Source organism: Diceros bicornis, chromosome 28, assembly GCF_020826845.1.
Source record: "Diceros bicornis minor isolate mBicDic1 chromosome 28, mDicBic1.mat.cur, whole genome shotgun sequence".
NCBI lineage: Eukaryota > Metazoa > Chordata > Mammalia > Perissodactyla > Rhinocerotidae > Diceros > Diceros bicornis.
The window spans coordinates 17,985,751-18,009,806 of record NC_080767.1 but is presented as its reverse complement, the minus strand read 5'-3'; the positions used below and the strand labels follow the sequence as shown (position 1 = coordinate 18,009,806).

At 39.0% G+C, this 24,056-nt stretch overlaps 1 protein-coding gene across 1 annotated transcript in view; it reads left to right on the top strand.

The window, feature by feature from the left end:
* TMEM245 (transmembrane protein 245) overlaps positions 1 to 24,056 on the top strand; it is an 88,218-nt gene that overhangs the window by 58,106 nt on the left and 6,056 nt on the right. Inside the window, exons 12-16 of the mRNA XM_058523733.1 lie at positions 2,068 to 2,190; positions 2,317 to 2,462; positions 14,719 to 14,819; positions 16,212 to 16,386; positions 19,194 to 19,388. Coding sequence (XP_058379716.1) covers positions 2,068 to 2,190; positions 2,317 to 2,462; positions 14,719 to 14,819; positions 16,212 to 16,386; positions 19,194 to 19,388 — 740 coding nt within the window. The remainder of the gene's footprint in view (positions 1 to 2,067; positions 2,191 to 2,316; positions 2,463 to 14,718; positions 14,820 to 16,211; positions 16,387 to 19,193; positions 19,389 to 24,056) is intronic.

The following is a 24,056-nucleotide window of genomic DNA, read 5'->3' as shown; positions in this document are numbered from 1 at the left end:
CCAGCTTCATACAGATGTATAGTTGGAAAAGAGGGGAGTCTTCTTTAATAACCTTTTCAGATAATTGTGGCTGTTTTTCCTTGATACTGCACCAAAACTCAACAAATGGTATTTCTTAAAAGTTAGTTGCAGTATGGAATTTGAAACCATATCAATGAACTTTTTGTACTCTTCTATTAAAGTCCATCACTCTCTTTTGGCTAGAAATGGATTTTTTACCCTTACATGCTTTTGTAATATGCACTGGTCATTTAAATGGAATATTGGTTCACTGATTTTTCTCCATCTTCTAAATATTGACACATTTTGTTATACAGTATAAAAAAATCACATTCTTGAATGTCACTGCCTGTCTCATCAGAAAAAAATTTTAAGAAGCTGTCAAGGTCACCCCTCGATTGAACTTTTTATTTCTACCATCATACTTGTAGTACCCAACAGCTCTTTCTTATATTCTGAACCTTCCTTTCTAATCCCCCTGACTACACAGAATGGTTACTTGATTGTTGTTGGCAATTTCCAGTCTACAGTTAATGTATTCAGTTAATTTTTTAAGAATTAGCACCGAGTATTTCCTATCAGCATGACCCAGAAACTATTTAAAAATTTTTTTGATAAAAATTCCAAAATGACTGAAGCCCCCAAAAGAATGCTTGTCAAAATCACAAGTAAGGGCATTGTTGGTTTGTTTCTTGGAATCAGTGGCGTTATTCATTCATTCTTTATCCCACAAGGTCAAACAGTCAGTCATGCATATTTTTGTAGGCATAGTGAAGCATTTTCAAGATTTTATCTAAGGAGTTATTATTGTAAATGAAACCAGCCTGCCAAAGTTCTCTTATGAAGACTGAGCTGAGGTTTGTAAGAAATGCCGAGGACAACAAAATATGCCTTGATAAATGGTACATTTGAGGTAGGAAGGGAATGGATAGGCCTTTTATTGAACAGATGGTATCATTTGAACATATGACAAGAAACAGAACTTCTGTTTTGAAAAGGGCACCAAAATAAAATCAGACATGGGGAGTTCTGGTTGCAGCTCTAGTTCCACTTACTAGCTCCAAGTCCTTGGGCAAGTATGTAAAAATCCCTGAGCTTCTGTTTATCTGTAACATAAAGATATCCTCTGCATTGCTTCCCTCACAGCATTGCTGTGAGGTTGATGGAAGCATTTTGAAAACTATAATGGAAGGTGTTTTTCTGATCTTTTTGCTTCCATGATTTTCATTAAGAGGAGGGATTGTCCTTTCTGAAAGAGTAGAACAGACATTATCATGAAGGAATTTAAGTTCACGAAGAGATAGGAAATGAAAACATGTAGGTGTACTATAGATATTATACATCTTTTAGTCATATTTAACGTATATTAATAACCATTTTACTATCTGGTTTCAGTGAATTTGCAGGTGAGGGATCAAATGAACTCAGTAGGTCTTGATGTAAGGGTCATCGTCTATCTGAGGAAAGATTTTCAGCTGCAGAGCTCTGCCCTTGACCCTGTCTGTTCATTTCTTTTATTGTGATTTTAGTGAAGTCATTGAGGTGATGGTTTTGTATTTGTAGATGAATCTAAGTTGGGGGTGGAAAGGGGAGAGGCAAGACAAATGCTAGAATTTCATGGCCTGCACTTGTGATCCTACAAGCTACATAGAACCATAGGTTGCATTATGGCATATTCTTCTATAGTCTTTTGTCTATGCATACCATTTTTGCACGGTTATAATCATGCTATATATAAAATTTTCATGTCTTGCTTTTTAAACTTATGATATTAAAAAATATCATAAGATATTTTTCTGTGTTATAACAGAGATGTTTTTAATGGCTGCCTAATAGTATTTGGAGTAGATTCACCATAATTTACTTATTTTCCTTACTATCAACATTCAGATGTTTTCAGATGATTTTCTTTTTTCATTTAAAATAATACTCAGTTCTCATCCTTTCATTTTGTGGTACTAAAACACATTATTATTGTTAAAAGCATATATTAAAAGCGCACTAGACAACTGTAGACACTTCTTTCCTGAGGATCGGTTCTGATGTTCAGCTTTCCCTCCTGGTCAGATCTTAGAGTCTCTGTGGATTGTTATGAGCCGGAACGTGAGCCTGCTTTTCACCACTGTCACTACACTGCTGACCATCCTCTTCTACAGCGGGACTGCCCTTCTCAACTTTGTGCTGTCTCTGGTAGGTACATACGATAAGTGCACATCACATTTCCTTCCACAGTAAAGCGTATTCTTGGTTCCATTTGTTTCCTTCCTTTAGTTTCCAGACGTGAGTTTTTAGGCGATACTGTCCTTTGTTTTGCAGATAATTTTCCTGACCACACTATTTTATCTGTTAAGTTCCAGTGATGAGTACTACAAGCCGGTGAAGTGGGTGATAAGCCTGACACCACTGTCTCAGCCAGGTCCTTCTTCTAATATTATTGGCCAGTCTGTGGAAGAAGCTATCAGGTAGGGATAAGATTTATGCTATTCTAATTTCCTTCAGAAACTGCTTTCCACGAGGAGCCCATTTTCTGTCTTGAGCCTTCCTAAGAACATTCACTGCTAAACTAGTGACGGACATTGGTATTTTCAAAAAATTTTATCTCCTCCTGAGAGGATAATATAAGCAGTGCAAATGTTGATAAGAAAAAAATTCAACACGGTTTCAGTACCCTACTCTCGAGCCTGTGATGTACAGAGATTTGATGGCCTGTGCCCACCAGCTTTCCGTCTGCAGGCTCTTGCTCTTGTTCTTGCTCTAGCTCCTGACCATCACGTCACTTGCTCAGGAGACACCGTGTACCTCCCCTTCTTTCAGAACCCTCCTTCTCTTCTCAGGAAGTCTGGCTTTGCTCAGGGAGGAGAGTAGATGGTCTGTTTCTTCCTCTCTCCCTCTGCAGCTGACCTGTGCCCTCAGGAGCGGGTACTTTGGATACTGGAAGTGCGAAGTCTTTGGTTATCTCCAGGGTATAGGCTCTGTATGCATCACAGGTTCTGTTCAGAAACTTCCATCATGTTTTCTGTGGTCCATGTGTTGCAGGCTCGGTCTCTGAATGAGATGATTCTTCAACTTGTATTCTCCATACTCTTTCCAAGTCCCTGGCTCCTGCCCCTTTCTTTTTCCTCTTAGCATTTCAGGTAGGGAGAGGCCTTTTGCAGCCCAGGCCTATCTCAGCTCTTTCTCCAACCCCTGTCCCTCACTGCTCTTAACTCATTAATAAGATTCTACTACATTTTTACTTGTTATGAATAGCTACTCAAATTAAATCCTCATGTTATCCATTAGCTCTCCTTTTTCTAATAGGTTGTTAGCCAGGTGGTTTTAAGCTTCTCTTGAATAGTGAATCTTTGGCTGACATTTCTATTTTTACATATTTTTAAAAAATACTGTTGCTTGGAACTAGTCTTCTGCAGAAATCCTGATTTGACCTGGTAATCCTGTCTGACTGAGCTTGGCTTATTTTTTCACTATATTCGTGTAACAGCTGGTGAGGATACCCCTTTGATCTTTGGAAAACTCTGTGTTGCATTCAAATAGGATGAATGCTCCTAAAATATACTCTCTCTGGAAACTTTGATGGGTTTTCTCCCTTTTTCCTACTAGCAAGGCCTGGGTAAAGTCTTCATCGATATTTTGCTTCCTTGATTAGACATCAAGTGGGATAAAAAAAAAATCTCTTATCCCCTGTGGTGCCCTCCAGTAATCACATGCGGCCATCTTTGTAAAGATTCCAAGTTTGGGAGGGTGTTATCTAATGTAATAGCTCTCAGGGTGAAGTTGTTCTTCAGGAAGAACTTACTGGCTTTAGCATCCCTTCTAAACCTATTTAACTATTGGTTATCATCTTTATTGAGTAAATGAAATGATGAAAACTCCAGCAATAGATTAACTATCTAGGTGACATCTGTCTGACACAAAAAAGTTTCTGTAAATACTTTACCGAAAGGAAAAATAACCTTCTACCTTACCAATAGGTTGGAGCTATTGAATCAACCATATCAAAGGCTGGCAGAATCCTCTAGTCAGTGTGACTTAAGCCAAGCTTTACAGAAAATATCTACCTTGTCCATAAACAACTTCAAGAAAGATATACTTCATTTTCTTAAAGTAACCTTTATTAGCACTGACTCTTATTCTCACAAAAGCTTCTCTATCTTCAAATCACAGTTCTTGAATTTTCTCTGTTTCTCCTTTCTTAGAGTGAACCACTTGATGACCATTCTCTAAATGTCTATCGAGTCATGGTTTTTTCATGGCATATGTGGTATGAAAACCAAATTATCCCTTGTTTTAAACTTAATTCTTTAATGTGGTGGTTGCTTGGAATTAGTAAGCAGAGGTGTGATTTGTACCTAGTCCAGCTGATTGAAAGCACATATGCTTCTGATATACCACGATGCCTTCTTCCAGGAGGAGCTGGTTGGGGAGAAGATCATGAGTTAAAGTTGTGGTACTGCTAAGACTATTCAAGTGGATACATGAGGCTGGTGGCTAAAAATTCAGGTCTTTGGCTCAGGAGGGAATTTGAGATTTAGAGAGTGTGGTCGTCTACAGAGATATGAGGAAATATCTGTCTTTTTACAAATGAGATTTGTCTTATCTTCTTGGGATTGCACACACCAATTATGCACTGTAACAGTACCCATGTCTTGGTTCCAAAGTATACCGGAACAAAAGCCATTCATTTTATTATCTTATTTTTAATACAGAAAAAAATTTAACAACCCTCAGTACCAGAACTCTAATCCTAATGGTTCTCAAAATTGATAGATTTTTCTGAGTCTGAAAAATAAGGTACAGACTAGAGAACTTGTTATAGCCTGGGCCATTTTTCTAACCACAGCTATATCAAGTTATATAAATTAAAGATTTTAATGCAAGATGATTTTTAGCAGACTTAGTGCTTTTGGTCTATTTCTTTCTTGGTCAAATTCAGGACTGCAATCAAAATGTACAGGTTTTCCATAGATGCCTCTGAAGAACCTTCTCATATATATGAGAGCGGTGGGTTCTAGTTCTAAGAGCTCTTGTCAGATTTTTCATTCTGAAGGATTGTGTTCAAGGTGAAATATGTTTCTCCATGGACAAAGATTTTAAGAGGAAAAATATTATGCAAATGATTATGAAAATATTATAATGTCTGGAGAGTGCAGTTTAGTCTGCAAATTATCAGATACAGATTTTATAAGCTTCAATCATTAGTCATCTTCAGTGTTGCAGTTGAGTGGAAATCATTAAACTCATTTTATATGACCCATCAATAAGTTAAAAGTGGAATTGACATTGGGAGTTAAGTGCGTGAGAAGACAGTGAAAATGTCTTTGTTCTTCAAGCTTTGCCTTTTGAAATACGTGGTTACTTGATAGTCACTGTCTCATTGAATTTTTGAACCTTAATTATTATTCTCAATTCTGAGTAAGTAGTCTTCTAAATTGAATACGTTTGTGATGGGGTTTTCATTTCATGAATTTTTGGGATAGTGGCATGTATCCTTTATCTCCAAACCATTTTCCTTCCCCTAGAGCATGTTGCGTCCCGAATGTTTGCATCACACCCTTCTTTCCTGATGCTCCCATTCTGCTTGCTCTGGTGGAGATATTGCACATTACTAAGTTGCATGTTGTCACGGCCTCAGTGCAATTTAGTGTGTGTGATATTTTCACATGAGTGCATGCACACGGGTATGGCTCTTGCTTGTGGGATTACAGCTTTTCAGTGCTGGTGGGTGGGAATCCTACTGATTAATTAGGTGGGAGAACGTATGTACCATGAGATTTTCATTTGGAAAGTGAACATGCGCCCCACTTCTATCCCCCAGTTTTGGAAAATTAAAAGTGTTTGTGTTAAAAAAAATCAGCGTCAGGGGCCAGCCAGGTGGTGCAAGCGGTTAAGTGCGCACGCTCTGCTTGGGCGGCCGGGGTTCGCAGGTTCAGATCCCGGGCACGCACCGACGCACTGCTTGTCGGGCCATGCTGTGGTGGCGTCCCATATAAAGTAGAGGAAGATAGACACGGATGTTAGCTCAGGGCCAGTCTTCCTCAGCAAAAAGAGGAGGCTCAGCATCAGATGTTAGCTCAGGGCTGATCTCCACACACACACAAAAAAAATCAGCGTCGATCCTTTAGTAAATCAGTATTTCCATTTTTGGCTTTGAGCAAATTAAGTATTCATTGGAAAGAAATTCTCGTGGATTTAAGGTTATAAACAGTATTTGTTTAAATTAAAATGTATAAAATTTGTTTAAATTAAATGTATAAGAGTTTAAAGCTGTTAGAAAATGTGTTTTCATTTATTCGAAGAAATATCTCACCTAACACTGGAATAGAGAGACAATCTCTTTTTCGTAATTGCAAAAACTAAATTAGCTAGAGTTCTTAAATAATAATCGAGTCAGTAAATATAATGCCTTTTTAACCTACTTGATTCAAGATCGGTTTAATAAACCTAATCCTCTATTTCTTTAAGTTTCCAAGGAAAAGAACCTTAAAAAATTTTGTCTTGTATTTAGTGTCTCATTGTGTTGCTTTAAAAATTGCTAAATTCATTTTAATAGGCTTATAATACAAGTACTATTGAGATACAAATGTTTGCTGTTTGCCTATATAATTGAGACGCCTTGTTAATTTTTTAGTTAGCATTAGAGTAGGCATTGTCAAAGAAACAAGACCATGAATTAATGAGATAAGAATACTGAATTGATATTACTACTGCCATAGCCTCCATGTGATCTAATGTGATGCTACTGTTGTACGCTTATGTGTGTGACTCACTATTTCCAGTGGGAATGGAAGGCTTCATGATGGCGGCTTCGCCCTCTGCTCCTCAGCAGTGCTCTAGGTCTGCATGCACAGCATGGCCATTCCCTTCTGGAGTGGGAAATCCAATGTTCACTGGGGTTCTGTACATTTTACTGTGGAGCTGTGTCGCTGGGGCAGATGAACCAGGAAGGGGAAGGAGATGTAACTTCTCAAGAGAAGTAAAGTAATAATCAAGGGAGCGGAGGGATTCTTTCCCTGATTGGTAATTTTATGTGCTGTCTCTGGAAGCTGGCCTGTCCCTCTGCACTAGCTCACCTTCTACTTGAGGTGCAGTGTTTAGCAGGAAGGGGAGAGTACTGTTAAGTAAATAATAGCTGTTGATTCCTGGGGGAATGATTGTCTGCCAGTCTTCCTATTTGACCTTTAGAAAGAAAAGAGGGCAGAACCAGTGTAAGGAAATGTCGGGAGTAGGCAGCATTTTATATTGGACTCTTTAGTCTTGTTTTCTTTGTTTCTTTTCTTCTTCCTACTTGTCTGCAATCTAGGACCCTGTGTACTCTGAGGGCATAGAGCTTCTTGACTGCGGTTTATCATTCTCCCCACCCCCTCCTTGCTTCAGATCTCATTCCATTAAAAGCAGGTCATCTGATCAAATCCTGAGTTGTCTGCCTAATTTTCCGTCACTCAGTTTAGAAAAGTAACAAGAGAAATCTTTTGGTCAGAAATGAGAGTGAGCTGATAGTTACGTGAAGTATTAGGAAACTTGTGAAAGATTAACAGTTTCAGCTAAGAGTTTATAAAGAATGAAGACAGAGAGCTGGTTAAGAAGAATTAAAATTTTAACTAATCATTTGAAATCAGTTCAAGTCCCTGATGCAGAGGAGTTAGATATGTATAGTTGTGTGAGTCGTGGACACACACACCTTTACTGCAATATAGTATAAATATACAATAGTATTTATTAGGGTAAAACTTAGAAGCACACAGAAAGCTGATTGTGTATGAACTTGGAGCTTTTATTCACAGAGAGATATGCTTAGGTGAGGCCCTAACTGGATCAGATGCACTGTGGCCGGCCTTCCAGTAGACGAGAACCCTGCCCGGGAACAGTCTACATATGACGCGAAGCAGGGGGACATGTCAAGGACTGGCGGACAGTGGAAGGTCTCTGCATGAGGACGTGGCCTTGTAGAGAGGAGGAGCCTCAGCTCATGGGCCGGTGTCAGTCTCTGCTTCCACTGAGCTAAATCAGACCTGCGGAGCCAGCTCAGCTGAGCTACCGGGAGAGGGGAGGAAAAGAGCCTCCGGCATGTTCTGAACTTGGTTCTCTCCAATTGCTGAGTGCTGGGAGAGCCTGAGGATGTAATTAGAGAACAACTGTCAGTAATCTTGGAGAATCACTGAAAAGAGAGGTCCTAGAACACCGAGCTCAGGCACATATTCTTCTATTCAAAAGAGAAGATTGAGGTAAAGAGTAGAGGATGATGATATATTACATACATATTAGACTGGTGAACTTGATTCAGGTTTTCTGGACATTTCTACAGTAGGTGCTTGATTGTATGGTTGCGAGCAGTTACACAGGAAAGGGTAATGCCCAATGACACCGTGTATTCACCTAGCACAAGTCACATGTAACCACCCTTACTTTGAAAATACTGCAAGTCAGAGCTTTTGTGATTTTTGCAAGAGATTTGATGAAGTGTGCCATAATGTCTGTCTTTGATGGCAGGACAGGAAAGTGCTCACTGAATCTGAGTACCCAAAAAGTGTTGATCAATGGGTTGATATCAGTGAGTGAATGAAATGAGAGAATGATCTTTCACTGGTGTGATTGTAACAATATTTTTGCATTGGTTAAACTAATGATTTCTGGTAACTCATTCAAACTGTATTGTGCCTGCCATTAGTTATGTGCCAGATAATGTTTTATTTGATTCTGAGAGTAAATTATTACTAGCAGTCTCTGAACTTTAGATTCCAAAGAACCTGAGAGATGAGTGATTAAATACTCACTCATTTTGGGTTATTTTGGGTTACTGCTCACATAGCCCGATCAGTACCTTACAATTTAAAATAACTAATCCAAAACTTTGGGATATGCTGCTTGCACTCTCAGCATTGCCATAATCCTGTTCCTTTTAAGCACAAAGCAAAGATGGGTGTACTTCCAAAACCTGGAAGGAGAAAAGAGAAACTGACTCTGCGTTATTTTTACCCTTACTACATTACTAATTGGTAACAATGACACATTTCTATAATAGTACCACTTAATTAAGTGCTTGCTGTGCACCAGGCACTAAGCTTAGCACTTCAGTTGCATTATTAATCTTCATAAAAACACTATGAGGTAAATGCTATTATCTCTATCTTACAGTCAAGGACAGTGAGGCTCAGAGAAGTTTTTGTTTTTTAAGTTTTTTTTTTTTTTTGAGGAAGATTGACCCTGAGCTAACATCTGTTGCCAATCTTCCTCTTTTTTTTTTTTTCTCCCCAAAGGCCACAGTATCTAGTTGTATATCCTACTTGTAGGTCCTTCTAGTTCTTCTATGTGGGATGCTGCCTCAGCATGGCTTGATGAGTGGTGAGTAGGTCCGTGCCCAGGATCCGAACCTCTGAACCCTGGGCCGCCGAAGCGGAACGCGCAAACTTAACTGCTGTGCCACCGGGCCGGCCCCTCAGAGAATTTTCATCGTTTTCAAGATCGTGCCACTAATAAGGGACAAAACTGGAATTCCAAAGCAGTTGGTGATAGAGCCAGAACTATTTCAGGTCTTGTGACTCCCATGTTCTGTGACTTTCCCTGTTCTTTCTGCTGAATCCATGTCCTGTTATTTCTCCTTCCTTAACATTTCTCCTTCATTTCTGCATCCTTTTCTCATTTTCTTCCTCACTGCTACACCATTAGTTCTCACTGTTGTTCTGTCTCTTAGTAGTCTCCTAACTACTGGGCCCTTGGCCTCCAGTCTCGGCCCTTCTCTCAGTCCATCCTCCACCCTAACATTTGCTGAGTACTCACCATGTCCCATCACTGAGTTAACATGCTTTGGCTATGTTATTTTACTGATTCCCTGTTAGGTCCCCTCATTCATCTGGAAAAGAGACCTGTGGTCAGAAATCAATTACTTATCTATTAAACTGGGTGTATAGCTCAGTTAAGAGGGGGGGAAACCCTCACAGTGAGGGCCTGAGTTTTCCAGGTGAAAAAGCAGGAACAGCTCTCTCTGGAAGTTGTTGGCTCTGTGTACTAGATCACTCTGGCGCACTACCTCCCAGTCCAGGCACCCAACTCACTGAAGGCCAAGGCGTTGGCGCCGGCGTGGGACACAGGAGTTCTACATCTAGCTGTGCCAGCAAGGCTTGGGTGCCCACACTGTGAGCACCACATGTGGCTTGTCTCATCTCTCATTGTTCCTGTGTTCCTCGGCCCCTTGCCCCCATGTTCTACTTTTGTTTTCTGGAACATTTCACTCTAATAGAATGAATAGGACCCCAGTTTGTCTCAAGCTGGGTATACTGAGCCCCAGTCCCCTGTTGGAAGTGGTCAGTTAGAATAGGCATTATCAAATCAAGGCCCTGTCCAGGACCAGACGCAGACTGTAATGCAGCTGCCCAGGCTTCTGTTGGGTGGTCTCTTGGCTTTGAGGACCGTTAAGTACCCAGTTGACCTGCATGAGAATATCTTAGTAATGTATGATAGAAATCTGGATACCAAAAATGAATATTCACCCAACATCTTGGCCTTTAGTGAGTTGGGTGCCTGAATTGGGAGTTATTACACAGAATGATCTAGTACATAGGTCCAATAATTTCCAGAAGAGTTTTTTCTTGCCTTTTAATTATGACTAGCTCAGGCCTGCCCTGCTCTCAGTTTGAGCTTTTTTCTTCTTTCTTTTCTTTTTTCAAAAAAACATACTGGACTTCCAGTTTAACAGATCTACCTGATTTCTGACCAGGAGTCCCTTTTCTGCACAGATGAGGGCACCCAACAGGGAATCAATGAAATAAGCAGATGCAGAGCATATAACACAGTGCTTGGCACATAGTGGGTTATATTAGTTTCCTATTGCTGCTGTAATGAATTACCATAAACTTAGAGGCTTAAACAAGACAGATTTTTTATTTTTCAGTTCTGGAGATCAGAAGTGCTAAAATCAAGGTATCAGCGGGGCTGCATTGTTTCTGAAGGCTTTAGGGCAGCATCCGTTTCCTTGCCTTCTCCAGCTTCTAGAGGCTGCCTGCATTCCTTGGCTTGTGGCCCCTTTATCTTCGTGGCCAGCAGCATAGCATCTTCGTGTCTCTCTTTCTGACCTCTATTTCTGTCTTCATGTCTCCTTCTCTGACTCTGATTCTCCTGCCTCCTTTTTATAAAAATTTTTTTATTGAGATAAAATTCACATACATAAAATGCACCATTTTAAAGTGTACAATTCAGTGGTTATTAGTATATCCACAATTTGTGCGACCATCACCACTATCTAATATCAGAACTGCCTCCCTCTTATAAGGACTTTTATGATTACATTGGGCCTACTCAATAATCCAGGATCATCTCCCCATCTCAGGATTCTTAATCACATCTGCAAAGTCCCTTTTGCCCTTTAAGGTAACATATTCACAGGTTCTGGGAGTAGGATGTGGACATTATTGTGGGGCCATTATTCAGCTTACCCCATGGGTACTTAGCAAATGTTAGTTTCTTTTGACCTTACCTTCTCAATTCTGATACACTAAGCTCTTGAGGTAGTATAAACTTCTAGAGTCTTCATCATCATCACAATCCTCTGAGCACTGATCTCAAGAAACCTGATGACAATAGCTCCAGTAATAGCTATTGTTTATTGAGCACTAGTGTGCACTGGGTCAGTTACTAGGGGCTTCAGATGCATTGTCATTTAGCTTTTCATGAGCTGAATTGCTCCTTCTGTCAGTATCCATCCACATAATACCATAAGTATGAAGTTTAGCCTCACACCTTGAGGAGGTGTGCTATGATGTAGCAGGCAGTGGCTTCTGGCTGGATGTTCATGGACTATAGATTTTCTCTAAATTGGGAGATCAAAACAATTGCTAGTGTTTTCTAGAAAGTTAAACAGATACCATATGACCCAACATCTCCATTCATAGGCATTTACTGAAGAACAGTGAAAGCATATGTCCACACACAGACTTGTGCTCAAATGTTCATAGCAGCATTATTCACAGTAGCCCCAAACTGGAAACAGCCCAAATGCCTATCAGGTGGTGAATGGATAAACAAATTGTGGTGTATCCATATAATGGAATACTACTCAGCAATTAAAAGGAACAAACTACTGGTATATGCAACAATATGGATGAATCACAAAAGCATTGTACTAGGTGAAAGAAACCAAACACAAAAAGCTACATAATGACAGTGGGAATGCACGACACTACTGAACTGTTCACTTAAAAATGGTTAAATGGTAAATTTCATGTTGTGTACGTTTTACCACAATTTTATTAAAAAGCAATGTAACGTATGATGTTCTGTTAATATGAAATTCTAGAAAAGGCAAAACTTTGGTGACAAAGCATATTTAGTGACTGTCAGAGATCAGAGTTCAGGGAAGGATTGACTATAAAAGGGCACGAGGGAACTTTTTGGGGTAATGGAAACATTCTATGTCTTGATTGTAGTGGTGATTATGCAACTGTATACATTTGTGAACTGAATGGTACGTGTAAAGTTGGTAAGTGTTATTGTTTATAAATTATAACTCAATACTGCTAATACAAAAAAAGAGAGGAGAAAAAATGGCTAGAAATTTGAGGGAGTTAAAAAATTCTGTCTCCTAGTAAATCATTAGAGGGTTTTTGTCTGCTGTTTTACAAAGCTTGTGTACCAGATCATAAGTAATAAGATAGAGGAGAATATGTTGTCTTTTCCCCCCTCACTGGGTTACATGAATCTGCAAACAACACCTAATGCATTTAGGGTCCACAAAATTACTTAAAAGTTGCCTAAGTGAGAATATTATGAACAATCAATATTCCTAGAGGTCGGAGAAAGTAGAGTATGTGCTGTTTCCTACATGTGGTCTCCTTTTTGCCACCCAGAGGGATGATTCAGTTGAGATATTCTGTTGCACCTTTGATGTCAATTTAGTTTTGGCTTGAAAATTTTTAAATAACATAAGGTTGATGAAAGTACCACGTCTATATCTCTTTTCATTGACCACCCCCCTGCCCCAGTTCTAGTCAGATTCTGTGCTTTTTTTCTTAGACTTGATTCTCATTAATCTCTCTGTGGTATTTGATATTATTATCTCCTGCTCTCAAAAGCTTCTTTCTCCCTTGGTCTCTGGGAATAGTATGCTCTAGTGGTTTTCTTTCTACTACAGAAATGATTTCATTATCTCTTTGGCTGGTGTATCTTTGTCCTTGGGTCCCTTGTGAGAATGGAGCCCATTGCTCCATTTTCTCTACTCTTGCCCCTTGGGATATCTTATCTTTTTCTATGATTAATCCATTCTGGTGCATCTCAGATGTCTTATCTCTAGTTCTCTACTAAGCCTTGGCCCTTATTTCCAGCTACCTCAGGGTATTTTCATCATCCTTGCTTCTTACCATTGCCCAAACTAAATATATTCCCTTTTCTTCCATGTCCTCTCCCGTTTTGGGCTTTTCTGTGTCTTTGAGATACTGCCTTTCTTTTCCCCTCAGGTTTAAAACCTGAAGCTCTGCCATTTTCCTTTTCCTCTGTCTCCTCTGTTTAGTAACTGTTCGGATCTTTTATATTTCCTATGGGCTATCTCCTTTACTTCCAGTCTTTTTCACACCACTTTAATCTGTGTCTTTATTGTCAGAGGCCACATGGTACATTTAAGACATTGTTGAGTGAAAGCTGTTGGTCAGGATGACAAAGAAGGTTTCACGATTTGGGAGCCACTCTGTCACCAAATCCACGTCTCAGAACCCTCTTAAATGACTGAAGCACTAGATTCCAGGGCTTGGCGTTGCTACAGTACACTTCTTGGGATGCTTTGGAAAAGCTTGGTCTTTCCTTTCGTGTGTACATTGTCACCTTTGCTGCCACGGTCTCTGCTTTTTCCATTGCAGATGGCTTTTCCTTCTGGTGAGTATATGAGTATGCCTCCCCCATGCCCCGCAGATTCCTGGTTTTTGTAACTTCGGAATACCTTGGGATAACTTAAGGTTTGCTGCCTTGGTGCTCTCTGAGAAGTTCCTTATTTCTCCTCCATACACAGTACCACGTTAATAATCTTCCAAGCAAAAGCAAAAATGAAGTGCCTGAGATTGCAGATTTTCGTGTACTTCATTCCTGTTAATCACCAAATGTGTGTGTCTGTTTTTACCCCTCTTGTGTTTTCCTCTCTGATTTTGCTTTGGAGTTAATAAGATTTTTCTTTCCATAGATTCTCTCCCAATGACTGGCATTCTTTGGTAGCATTTGTAGAAGTTACTTCGTAGGCTTGGTTGCATAGTTGAAGACGTGGGAAAATTTTGTTAATGAGAAGAAAGACCCATGAAATTCAAGTTATATTATCCCTCACTGGGCTCTTCCCAGAGGGGAGGGCTGGCCACAGCCTGGATTTCTTAGAGTTTAACTATATCCTCAGCAATATGATGTTCACACTCAATTTTCTATTTATTTTGGCAGTGAAAAATCTGCTTTAGAAGTGAAAAGTGGATGAATTATTTCAGCGAATAGGGTATTTTAAGGTGTTTTCTTTCAGTTATTTTTTCATCAGAGAGAAATTTAAAGAACAGTTTAGTAAATGCATTTCAAGGTTTTAAAATAAGATCTTTATCTGTCTTTGAAACAAATGAAAACACCATTCTCAGGCCATTGGAAAAATGGAAGCTATTATCAGATTTGGAATGAAGCAGCCAGAAGCCTAGAAATGTTGATTTTTCTGAATCACAATATGATCGATCCTGTGTTTATTTATTTTCCCTTTATCTTTGGGCATTTTAGAGGGGTGTTTGATGCTTCCCTCAAAATGGCTGGCTTCTATGGATTGTATACCTGGCTGACTCATACTATATTTGGCATCAATATTGTCTTCATACCATCAGGTAACAACTGTATCATGACTTTTCTCTGTCCTCTGTTTAAAGTTAAGCCATTTTACATATGTTGGGAAATGTCATCTTTCTCAAATTTTAAAATAGTAAATTTTGAAATCTATTCCAGATTAGGACCAGAACTATGGTTTGTAATGTTTATTTATTGCTGCATCACAGTAGCAAGAATAGTATCCAGCACATAGAGAGCACTGCATCAGTATTTGTTAAATGAGTGAATGTCCTGGCACTTAGCACAGCACCTAGCACATAATTGGTATTCAACAACTGTTTGACTTGAACTGATTGGCAAGGAGCAGTGAGTTGTCAAATAGTTTTGTCCCATGAAACGTATGGCCGGGGGGCAAGATGAATGCCTATGAGGGCCCATAAGCTGTCTGCACACCTCTTCAGATGTATTCTGATAATACCCTGGTTCCATAAGCACCAGGATGGTTTAATGAATGTCTTTTGCTTTTCCTCTATGTTATCTCTGCTCCTCTCCTTCTGCTTTTGCTTCCTTTATTTCTGTGGCTACTTGTTTTCCTAAAAACATCTGCCTTCCACATTTACCGTTTTTCCCCCTTCTGTCTGTGCCCCCTTACTTCTTTACATTCCCAAGTTCATTCAAGTTCTTTCCTACTTCAGTGTCCACTAAGCCACCCTCTGACATGCAAGCAGCCTGAGAGCACATGGAGGTGGTTGTTTCATAACAACCCTGTGAGGCAGGCAGGGTAGGTGGTGTCCTTGTTGTGTAGATGAGAAACCACTGTTTTCCAAGATCACATACCTGGTTAATGGTAGGACCAGAACTAGAATCCATGTCTGCTTGTCTTTTTAGTCTGGAGAGGAGCCGAACTCTCTCTAGAGTGCTTGAACCTAGATAGTGCTCTGGAAGGGGGCAAGCGTGAAGTTGAGGTCTTTCAACTAGCAGAGTTTTATTTTTTTTTTTTTAATTACATTTTATTTTTATTAGAAAGAAGCAAGATAAAGAATATACATTCATATTTGAGATTTAGAAACTAATTTCTGGTTTGGCTTTGGACTCAGTACAAATTTTGACCAATGCTCTATAGTTATATTATAGGACTGTGTATTAACTAAGCATTGATTCAGAATAACAACTACAGGACGCTAAAATTTTGTTGCTTAAAAAAACAGATTCATCAAGTAGACACACACTTTAGAAAGATTTCCATATCAAATTTTAAGATATTGGACCTTCTATAACTAGCAGATGCAGTTAAACAGGGCATATCATTCCCCTAAAATTTAAGTTTGTATTTGTTTAACTTGTTTTGGTGGATGTTTTTAAGTGGGAGGAGCTAGTGCTTAGATTCTGCTGTTTTGTTGTTGTTTTGATGATGATGATAAGTTGCTCTTCTTTTTGTAATCTTTTATTAGCTTTAGCAGCAATCCTTGGAGCAGTGCCGTTTCTGGGAACATACTGGGCAGCAATACCAGCAGTTCTAGACCTGTGGCTTACACAAGGCTTAGGATGCAAAGCCATCTTACTGTTGGTTTTCCATCTCTTGCCAACGTACTTTGTAGATACTGCCATCTATTCTGATATATCAGGGTAAGTTTTCCACAGAACTTCTGAAGTTGCTGGTGAATCATAGCCTGGGATTTCTGTGGCCTTTTTAAAGGAGGTTTTTTTTCTTTCAAAGATAGGAGAAAGGACAAGTGGTGGGATTTTTAAGTGAAGTAGTCTTTTGCGATCTCACTGATTTAATCAAAATTTAATTTAATATGATTAATATCGTTTGCAAGGTATACTATTTTGTTATTATATAAATATTATTTACAGTATATGAGACCCTAGGTTAAAATAAAATTGTGAATAATCTTCTGATTTAGTGACATTTAACCTAGGCAAGAACTATTACTAGATATATGTAAAATATTTTAAGTACAGTAATGAGTTAGTGGTTATTTTCAGAACTTCTTTGCTTTTGGAGTAAAACATCAGGTTGTATGTCTGAGGATTTCCATGTAAAACCAGATCTTATCAATGTAACGTCTGACAAGCAGAGCTCTCTTACTTAAGATAATGTAGTATGGTTCTGTGATGAATACAGGTTAAATTTAAGGCAGAAGTCAGACTTTTGCCATATGATATAATACATAAAATATCTGTTTTTGTAGGTTTTGATATCTCTTTTAGAAATTGCATGAAGTAAATCAAGCCAATTCTCATTTAGTCATTTAGTCTCATTCTCATTAAAATAAGCAATATCCAGATTCACATTGCTTATTTTAATCTAGGATGTGACCAAATGTTGAATTTTGATCAGCTACTCAAATTCAGAATGTTAGGACAGTCCTACTGAAACTATCATAATAATTAATATATTAAATTTTCTTTAAGTAAAACTCACAATCACAACAAGAGTAGACGGGGGTCTAAGTTTATAGAGAGAGTACCCTTCAGTTAATTTGAAATTATGTAGAGACCAATTGTATGCCACCTTGCTTCCTCTCTAGTAAGTTACAGTAGGAAGTTAATGATGTAGAACTACTCTGAAGCCCTGAAGTTCCAGAGCAAAAAAGAAACAAGCAACTAAATAAGCAAGCCTTAGGGGAACTTTTATGCCTAAAACTTGAGAGAGAAGGTTAAAGATGAAAGGAGAACATCAGAGTGTGGTTAATGTGTTTAGCAGTTGCGATTTAAACAGTAACAGTAGTTACGTGATTTATGGTTAACTGCTTTCATTTCTTTAAACTTCGCTATAAATTTTACATTAAGGTTTCTAGCTCAAATTGAAGACTTACATGTGTTTTTTTTTTATTTATTTATTTTTTCCCCCAAAGCCCCAGTAGACAGTTGTATGTTACAGCTGCACATCCTTCTAGTTGCTGTACGTGGGACCTGGCCTCAGCATGGCCGGAGAAGCGGTGCGTCGGTGCGCGCCCGGGATCCGAACCCGGGCCGCCAGGATCGGAGCGTGCGCACTTAACCGCTAAGCCACGGGGCCGGCCCCTACATGTGGTTTTTTCTTAATAAAATAATACCTTATTTAACCAGCATCAATAGGAAATGAAACATTTTGCATAAATTGTTTTATTTGTTTAAATTAAGCTTTTATTTAAAAGCTCCTACACTTTTTCTTAAGCTTACAGCATTTTTTATAGAAATTTTCTTTAAAATGTATTGTTTAGGGAAAATGCTTGCTTACATAGCATAGATGGAATACTGCCCTAAATCCTTTTTTGGAATGAGGAAGACAAATAAATTATGAATATAATGTATTGGTTTCCTGAAAACTGGCTCACCTTAAATGTTACTTATTGAACTATAATATAATACAGGACATCCTTCCAGAATTTTTAGTTATTTGCCCCTCACTACATTGTTCTAATCATCTGTGTTTAAAAACTAGAAACAAACAGAACATACCTTATTTCCAAGTCCCTTTTATGTCAGTGGTCATTTGTTATCATTATCAATGTGCTGTGCTGCTGTAATCTACCTTATTTCGTTCCAGTTATGTAAGTGATAGTGAAATAAAAATCTTGGGTTTTGTGACAGATGTTTTCCTCATGAGGCCTTTTTTTTTTTTTTTTTTAATCACTACCTGTGTTAAAAACTATATTTTAGGGCCGGCCTGGTGGCTTAGCGCTTAAGTGCGTGCCCTCTGCTGCTGGCGGCCCGGGTTCGGATCCCAGGCACGCACCGACGGACTGCTTCTCTGGCCATGCTGAGGCTGGGTCCCACATACAGCAACTAGAAGGTTGTGCAACTATGACATACAAGTATCTACTGGGGCTTTGGGGAAGAAAAAAAAGGAGGAGGATTGGCAATAGATGTTAGCTCAGAGCCAGTCTTCCTCAGCCAAAAGAGGAGGATTAGCACGGATGTTAGCTCAGGGTTGATCTCCCTCACAAAAAAAAAAAAAACAACTATATTTTAGGAGGTTGTCAGAAGTCTAACCTGTGAATAACAGAGATGCTATTATATTGTTGTCATCTTATAAAAAGCATAATTAATTGAGTTACATGCTAAATTGTGCCCACTTAATTATCCTTGACGGAGGTAAACCTAACAGGTGACTTAGATAACCAGTCCTAAGCCAACATTAACCCATCTCAGGCAGCCACTTAATGGGTGCAAGGTAACCTTAACAATTGAACTTTACTCCTTCAGATGCTGGACCTGTAAAAAGGCAAATGTCACACATGTTATGTAGGCGGAAGAATTCTTGCATCTTGATATTATTACAATGTTCAGTTATCTGCATTGAGATAATCTAAAGAAAGCTGATAATGCATCAAAAGCCTGGTGTATTAGAGAATGAACACTGTGTTAAAGAATGTATTTCAGATTTACTCCAAGGTTTCTGCTTGTTAAAAGTCACGAGCTAATCTGTGTGCTCTCCATTCCAGAGGTGGCCATCCTTACTTGACAGGCTTGGCAGTGGCTGGCGGAGCATACTACCTAGGCCTGGAAGGAGCAATCATCGGGCCCATACTTCTCTGCATACTTGTGGTCGCTTCCAATATCTATAGTGCCATGCTAGTGAGTCCCACAAACTCAGTGCCCACGCCAAACCAGACCCCATGGCCTACTCAGACTCAGCGGTGAGTTAAAGCAGAATGATCATAAACTGTGTGTGAATTTGAATTATCCAGTCTCTGTATTTTTGACCTGTGTAGTCTTACAGGTATTTCAGTGCCCGTGCTCTGCTCAAGATTGTAAAAGACACTATGGGCCGGCCCCGTGGCTTAGTGGTTAAGTGCGCGCGCTCCGCTGCTGGCTGCCCGGGTTCGGATCCCGGGCGCGCACAGATGCACTGCTTCTCCGGCCATGCTGAGGACGCGTCCCACGTACAGCAACTAGAAGGATGTGCAGCTATGACATGCAACTATCTACTGGGGCTTTGGGAAGAAAATAAATAAATAAAATCTTTAAAAAAAAAAAAAGATTGTAAAAGACACTAAATAAATAGAAATAATTTGTTTGCAGACATTTGGGCTTCGTATACCAGGAACATTTGAAAACTAAGTTGGGTCAGAATTGTTAATGTCATGAAAGACCAAAAATAAATAAAAAATATAAAAGACTGTTTGGGGACATGGTATAGTAGATTAAAGGAGACTCAAGAAATAGGACAACCAAATGCAATGCATGAATTCGTGACAGGATCCTGGATTAGGGATGAGAAGCCTCTATGAAGAACATTTCTGGAACAATCAGAGGAATTTGAATGTGGACCAGATATTGAATAGTATTATTATATCAATGTTAAGTTTATTAAGCATGATAATGATAACTTTGGTTGTGCAGCAGAATATCCTTTAGGGGTGAGATGGCGTGGTGTCTGCAGCTGATTTTCAAATAGTTCACCCAAAACTGAGATGGGAGAAAGTAACTGTAGCAAAATGTTAACAATTGGTGAATGTAGATAAAGGATGTATGGTTGTTAATTGTACTAGTCTTTCGATTTTTCTGTAGGTTGATACTTTTTCAAGATAAAAAGTTGGGAAAAAATTACTTGAGTGCACCAGTATGGAGTTACAACTTGTCATTTTCCAAGAACAGACATTGAAGTCATAATTGCTGTCATCTGCTTTCACTCACATTTCATAAAATAAATTATAATGTAATATAAGTTATAATTTTAAAAATGTTCCTGATTGTGTCATAATTTTAAAATCTTTTATTTGGGTATATCTTAGACGTGATGAAATGCACATCTTAAGTGTACAATTTGATGATATTTTTCATATACCCATATCAAGATATGGAATATTTCCCTTTCTCTAGAAGGCTTCCCCATACCCCTTCTCAGTCGGACCCCTTCTCTGCTAATAATCTCACCAGCGTCACTTTAGATTAGTTTTGCCTGTTTTTGAACTTCATATAAAGGGGTCATGTAGTATGTACTCTTGAGTCAAGTCTCTCTTGCTCAACATCAGATCTGTGAGATTCACCCATGTTGTTGCATATAGCAGTTTATGCTTTTTTCCTTGCTGTCTAGTATTCCAGTGTATGCCTTTATTTAATCATTGTAGTATTGGTGGACATTTGGTAGTTTCCAGTTTCTGACTGTTATGAATCAAGGTGCTGTGAACTTTCTTGTGCAAGTCTTTTGGTGGACATGAGTACTTGCTTCAGTTGAATATATACCCAGAAGTAGAATGGCTGGTTATACATCTGGTTTAACTTTTGTGCATACTTGCAAAACAGGTTTTCTATGTGGTTGTACCAGGAATTACATTTTAACAACAGAAAAAGTAAGAAGGACTTTTAACAACGAAAAAGCAAGAAGTCTCAGATTAAAGGATTTTAACTTTGCAGAGACTAGACTGCATTGTCTTTATTATTCTCAGTTGGAAAATAATGTTTCCTGCCATTGCGTATTCTAGTGTAATTGAGGAGTCATTAGCAAGTTGATTCTGAAAATGTATTTAATGAAACTTTTATATTTTTATTTTAAATTCTTGAAAAATGTGATTCTGCTTATTTTAAGTGTTATATTTTGTGAAGAAAGATGTCCTTTAACTCAGAACAAGGAGAATAAAGTTTCTGAGTTAGAGCTGGTTGGTTAGAGGGCCATTTTAGCTAATGCAAGACCCTTACTTGATGGCAGGGAAAAATCAGCTCCTTATAAGAATAAAAGGAGAAGATGTACTTAGCTGTTTTTAACGAAGGCTTCAGTGACTTTGGGGATGGGGACATTGTAATATCCTTTTCTGCCTTTGGCTCTTAAGAGTGGGTACTTGGGTACCTGAGAAGCCAGTGGACAGTACGTGAAAGCAGTAGAGAGCACTTGCCAACTGGATACCCTGCCTCCTTGGGCTCACCAAACAAGAAGCAAAAAAAGAACATTGGTTGACCAATATTTTGCTATTATTTTAGGAGAAACTTTTAATGATTCCAAGTTAGTAAAGCAAGAGTTAGTTGTTTTTGTTTTTTTTTTGTTTTTGTTTTTTTGCTGAGGAAGATTCACCCTGAGCTAACATCTGTGCCAGTTTTCCCCTATTCTATATGAGGGTTGCTGCCACAGCATGGCTGCTGATGACTTGGTGCCTGGGAACTGAACCTGGGCCACCAAAGGGGAGCACGTCGAACTTAACCACTAGGCCACTGGGGCGAGCCCCAGGAGTTAGATTTTAAGGTGAAACAAAAGAAACTAATATGAATACCTCTAGAGGCAAATGACCTTTTTCTCCTTGTCCCCTTCTGAAGGTAGAAGGTTGTTAATTAGGTGGTATGGGGGGGTTGAAAAAAATAATGTGAGGACTCGTATAGCCGTCATCTTTTTTTCCTTCAAAGTTATTTATGCATGTAGTTTAAAGAGTCAAAAATTTCTACAAAGCTTGTTGTGAAGAGTAGCAGTCCTTTGCCTTCTCCCTGCCCCACCTCTCTCCCCTTAAGAGGAACCACTTTTCGACTCAATTTGATCTTGACCTCTATATCTTGAAATAACATGTTTATTTCTTGATTTTTTTCATGTGTAGGCGTTATCTATTTACTTCCCTCTTGGAAAGTGAGAAATTCTCTTTTTTACTACCCATCCTCCCAATATTAAACTGTGATACTGGCTAGATCAATATTTAGTGTTTAGTTTATTATGACTGTTGATTATATTCGTATTTGAGCCTCCTCCTATATTCTGTCTATATTTCCTTGCCTATATAACTTTTTACTTTCCTTTGAGTTATAAAGATACTGTTTTTTATTTGCTTTGTTTTCTGTGGACTTACATCTCCGTTCCTTCAGTATGTTGAGTATGTTGGGTTGCATCTGGCATGTTGCAAGTTGTAGCTTCCTGAATAAGTTGCTCATGGAGTCTTCTGATTTGCTACAGCAGAGTGCTGTCCTCTTGCCTGCTGTGCAGCTGGACCCTGGAGATTCCCTCAACTTCCCTCTGTTGGAATCCTTGTTTCCCATAGGATTTCTCATATCATTTTCTTTCTTGATTTATTCCCTCTTTTTGGTGGAGCACATCCTCCTGTAGATTTTTGGGAAAGAATGCGTGGGAGGGGGCTGGCCCCGTGGCTTAGCGGTTGGGTGCGCGCGCTCCGCTGCTGGCGGCCCAGGTTCGGATCCCGGGTGCACACCGATGCACTGCTTCTCCGGCCATGCTGAGGCCGTGTCCCACATACAGCAACTAGAAGGCTGTGCAACTGTGACATACGACTATCTACTGGGGCTTTGGGGGAAAAAACTAAAAATAAAATAAAATAAAAAAAAGAGTGCATGGGAGGTAAATTTTGGGGGACAATGCATGTATGAAAAGGCTTTTTCTGGGGGCTGGCCCTGTGGCTTAGTGGTTAAGTGCACGCACTCTGCTACTGGCTGCCCGGGTTGTGATCCTGGACGCGCACTGACGCACCACTTGTCTGGCCATGCTGAGGCGGTGTCCCACATACAGCAACTAGAACGATGTGCAACTATGACATACAACTATCTACTGGGGCTTTGGGGAGAAAAAGGGAGGAGGGGAAAGAAGGATAGATGTTAGCTCAGGGCCGGTCTTCCTCAGCAAAAAGAGGAAGATTGGCATGGATGTTAGCTCAGGGCTAATCTTCCTCAAAAAAAAAAAAGAAAAGGCTTTTCCTAAAGTCATGCAATCGATAGCTTGTGTGGGCAGAGAATTCTATGTTTGAAAAGTTTTTCTTTTAGAATGAATGTCATCTTCATTGTCTTCTAGCTTCCACGGTTGTTGTTAAAAGTCTGAAGCCATTCTGATTCCTGATTCTTTGTAATTTAACTGTTTGAAAGCCTATAGGATCTTCTTTTGTTTTGTTTTATCTATTTTTTTTGTTCTGATTGGTGCTTGATAAGACCTTTAAAACCAGAAACTTACGTTCTGCAGTTCTGAAATTTTTCTTGAATTATTTCATTAATGATTTCCTTTTCTGCCATTCAGAAACTTCTTTTAATGCTGACCGTCAGACACTGGTCATCTTATCTTTTCTTTGCTGTTTTTCTATTTGGCTCCATTTTCTGGGTGATTTATTCAAGCTTATCTTCTAACCCCTCCATAGAGGTTTCCATTTCTGCTATCATATTTTTTCAGTCTGGTTTATTGAGGTGTTATTTACATAAATAAAATTTACTTTTTTAGTATACAGGGTCTTTATTAGTTTTCTAAGATATGTAACAAATTACCACTAACTTAGTGGTTTAAAACAAAATACACTTATTATATTAAAATTTCCATGGCTTGGGAGTCCAGGCACAATTAAGCTGGGTCTTGTGCTTAGAGTGTGACAAGGCTGCAGTCAAGGTGTCAGTTG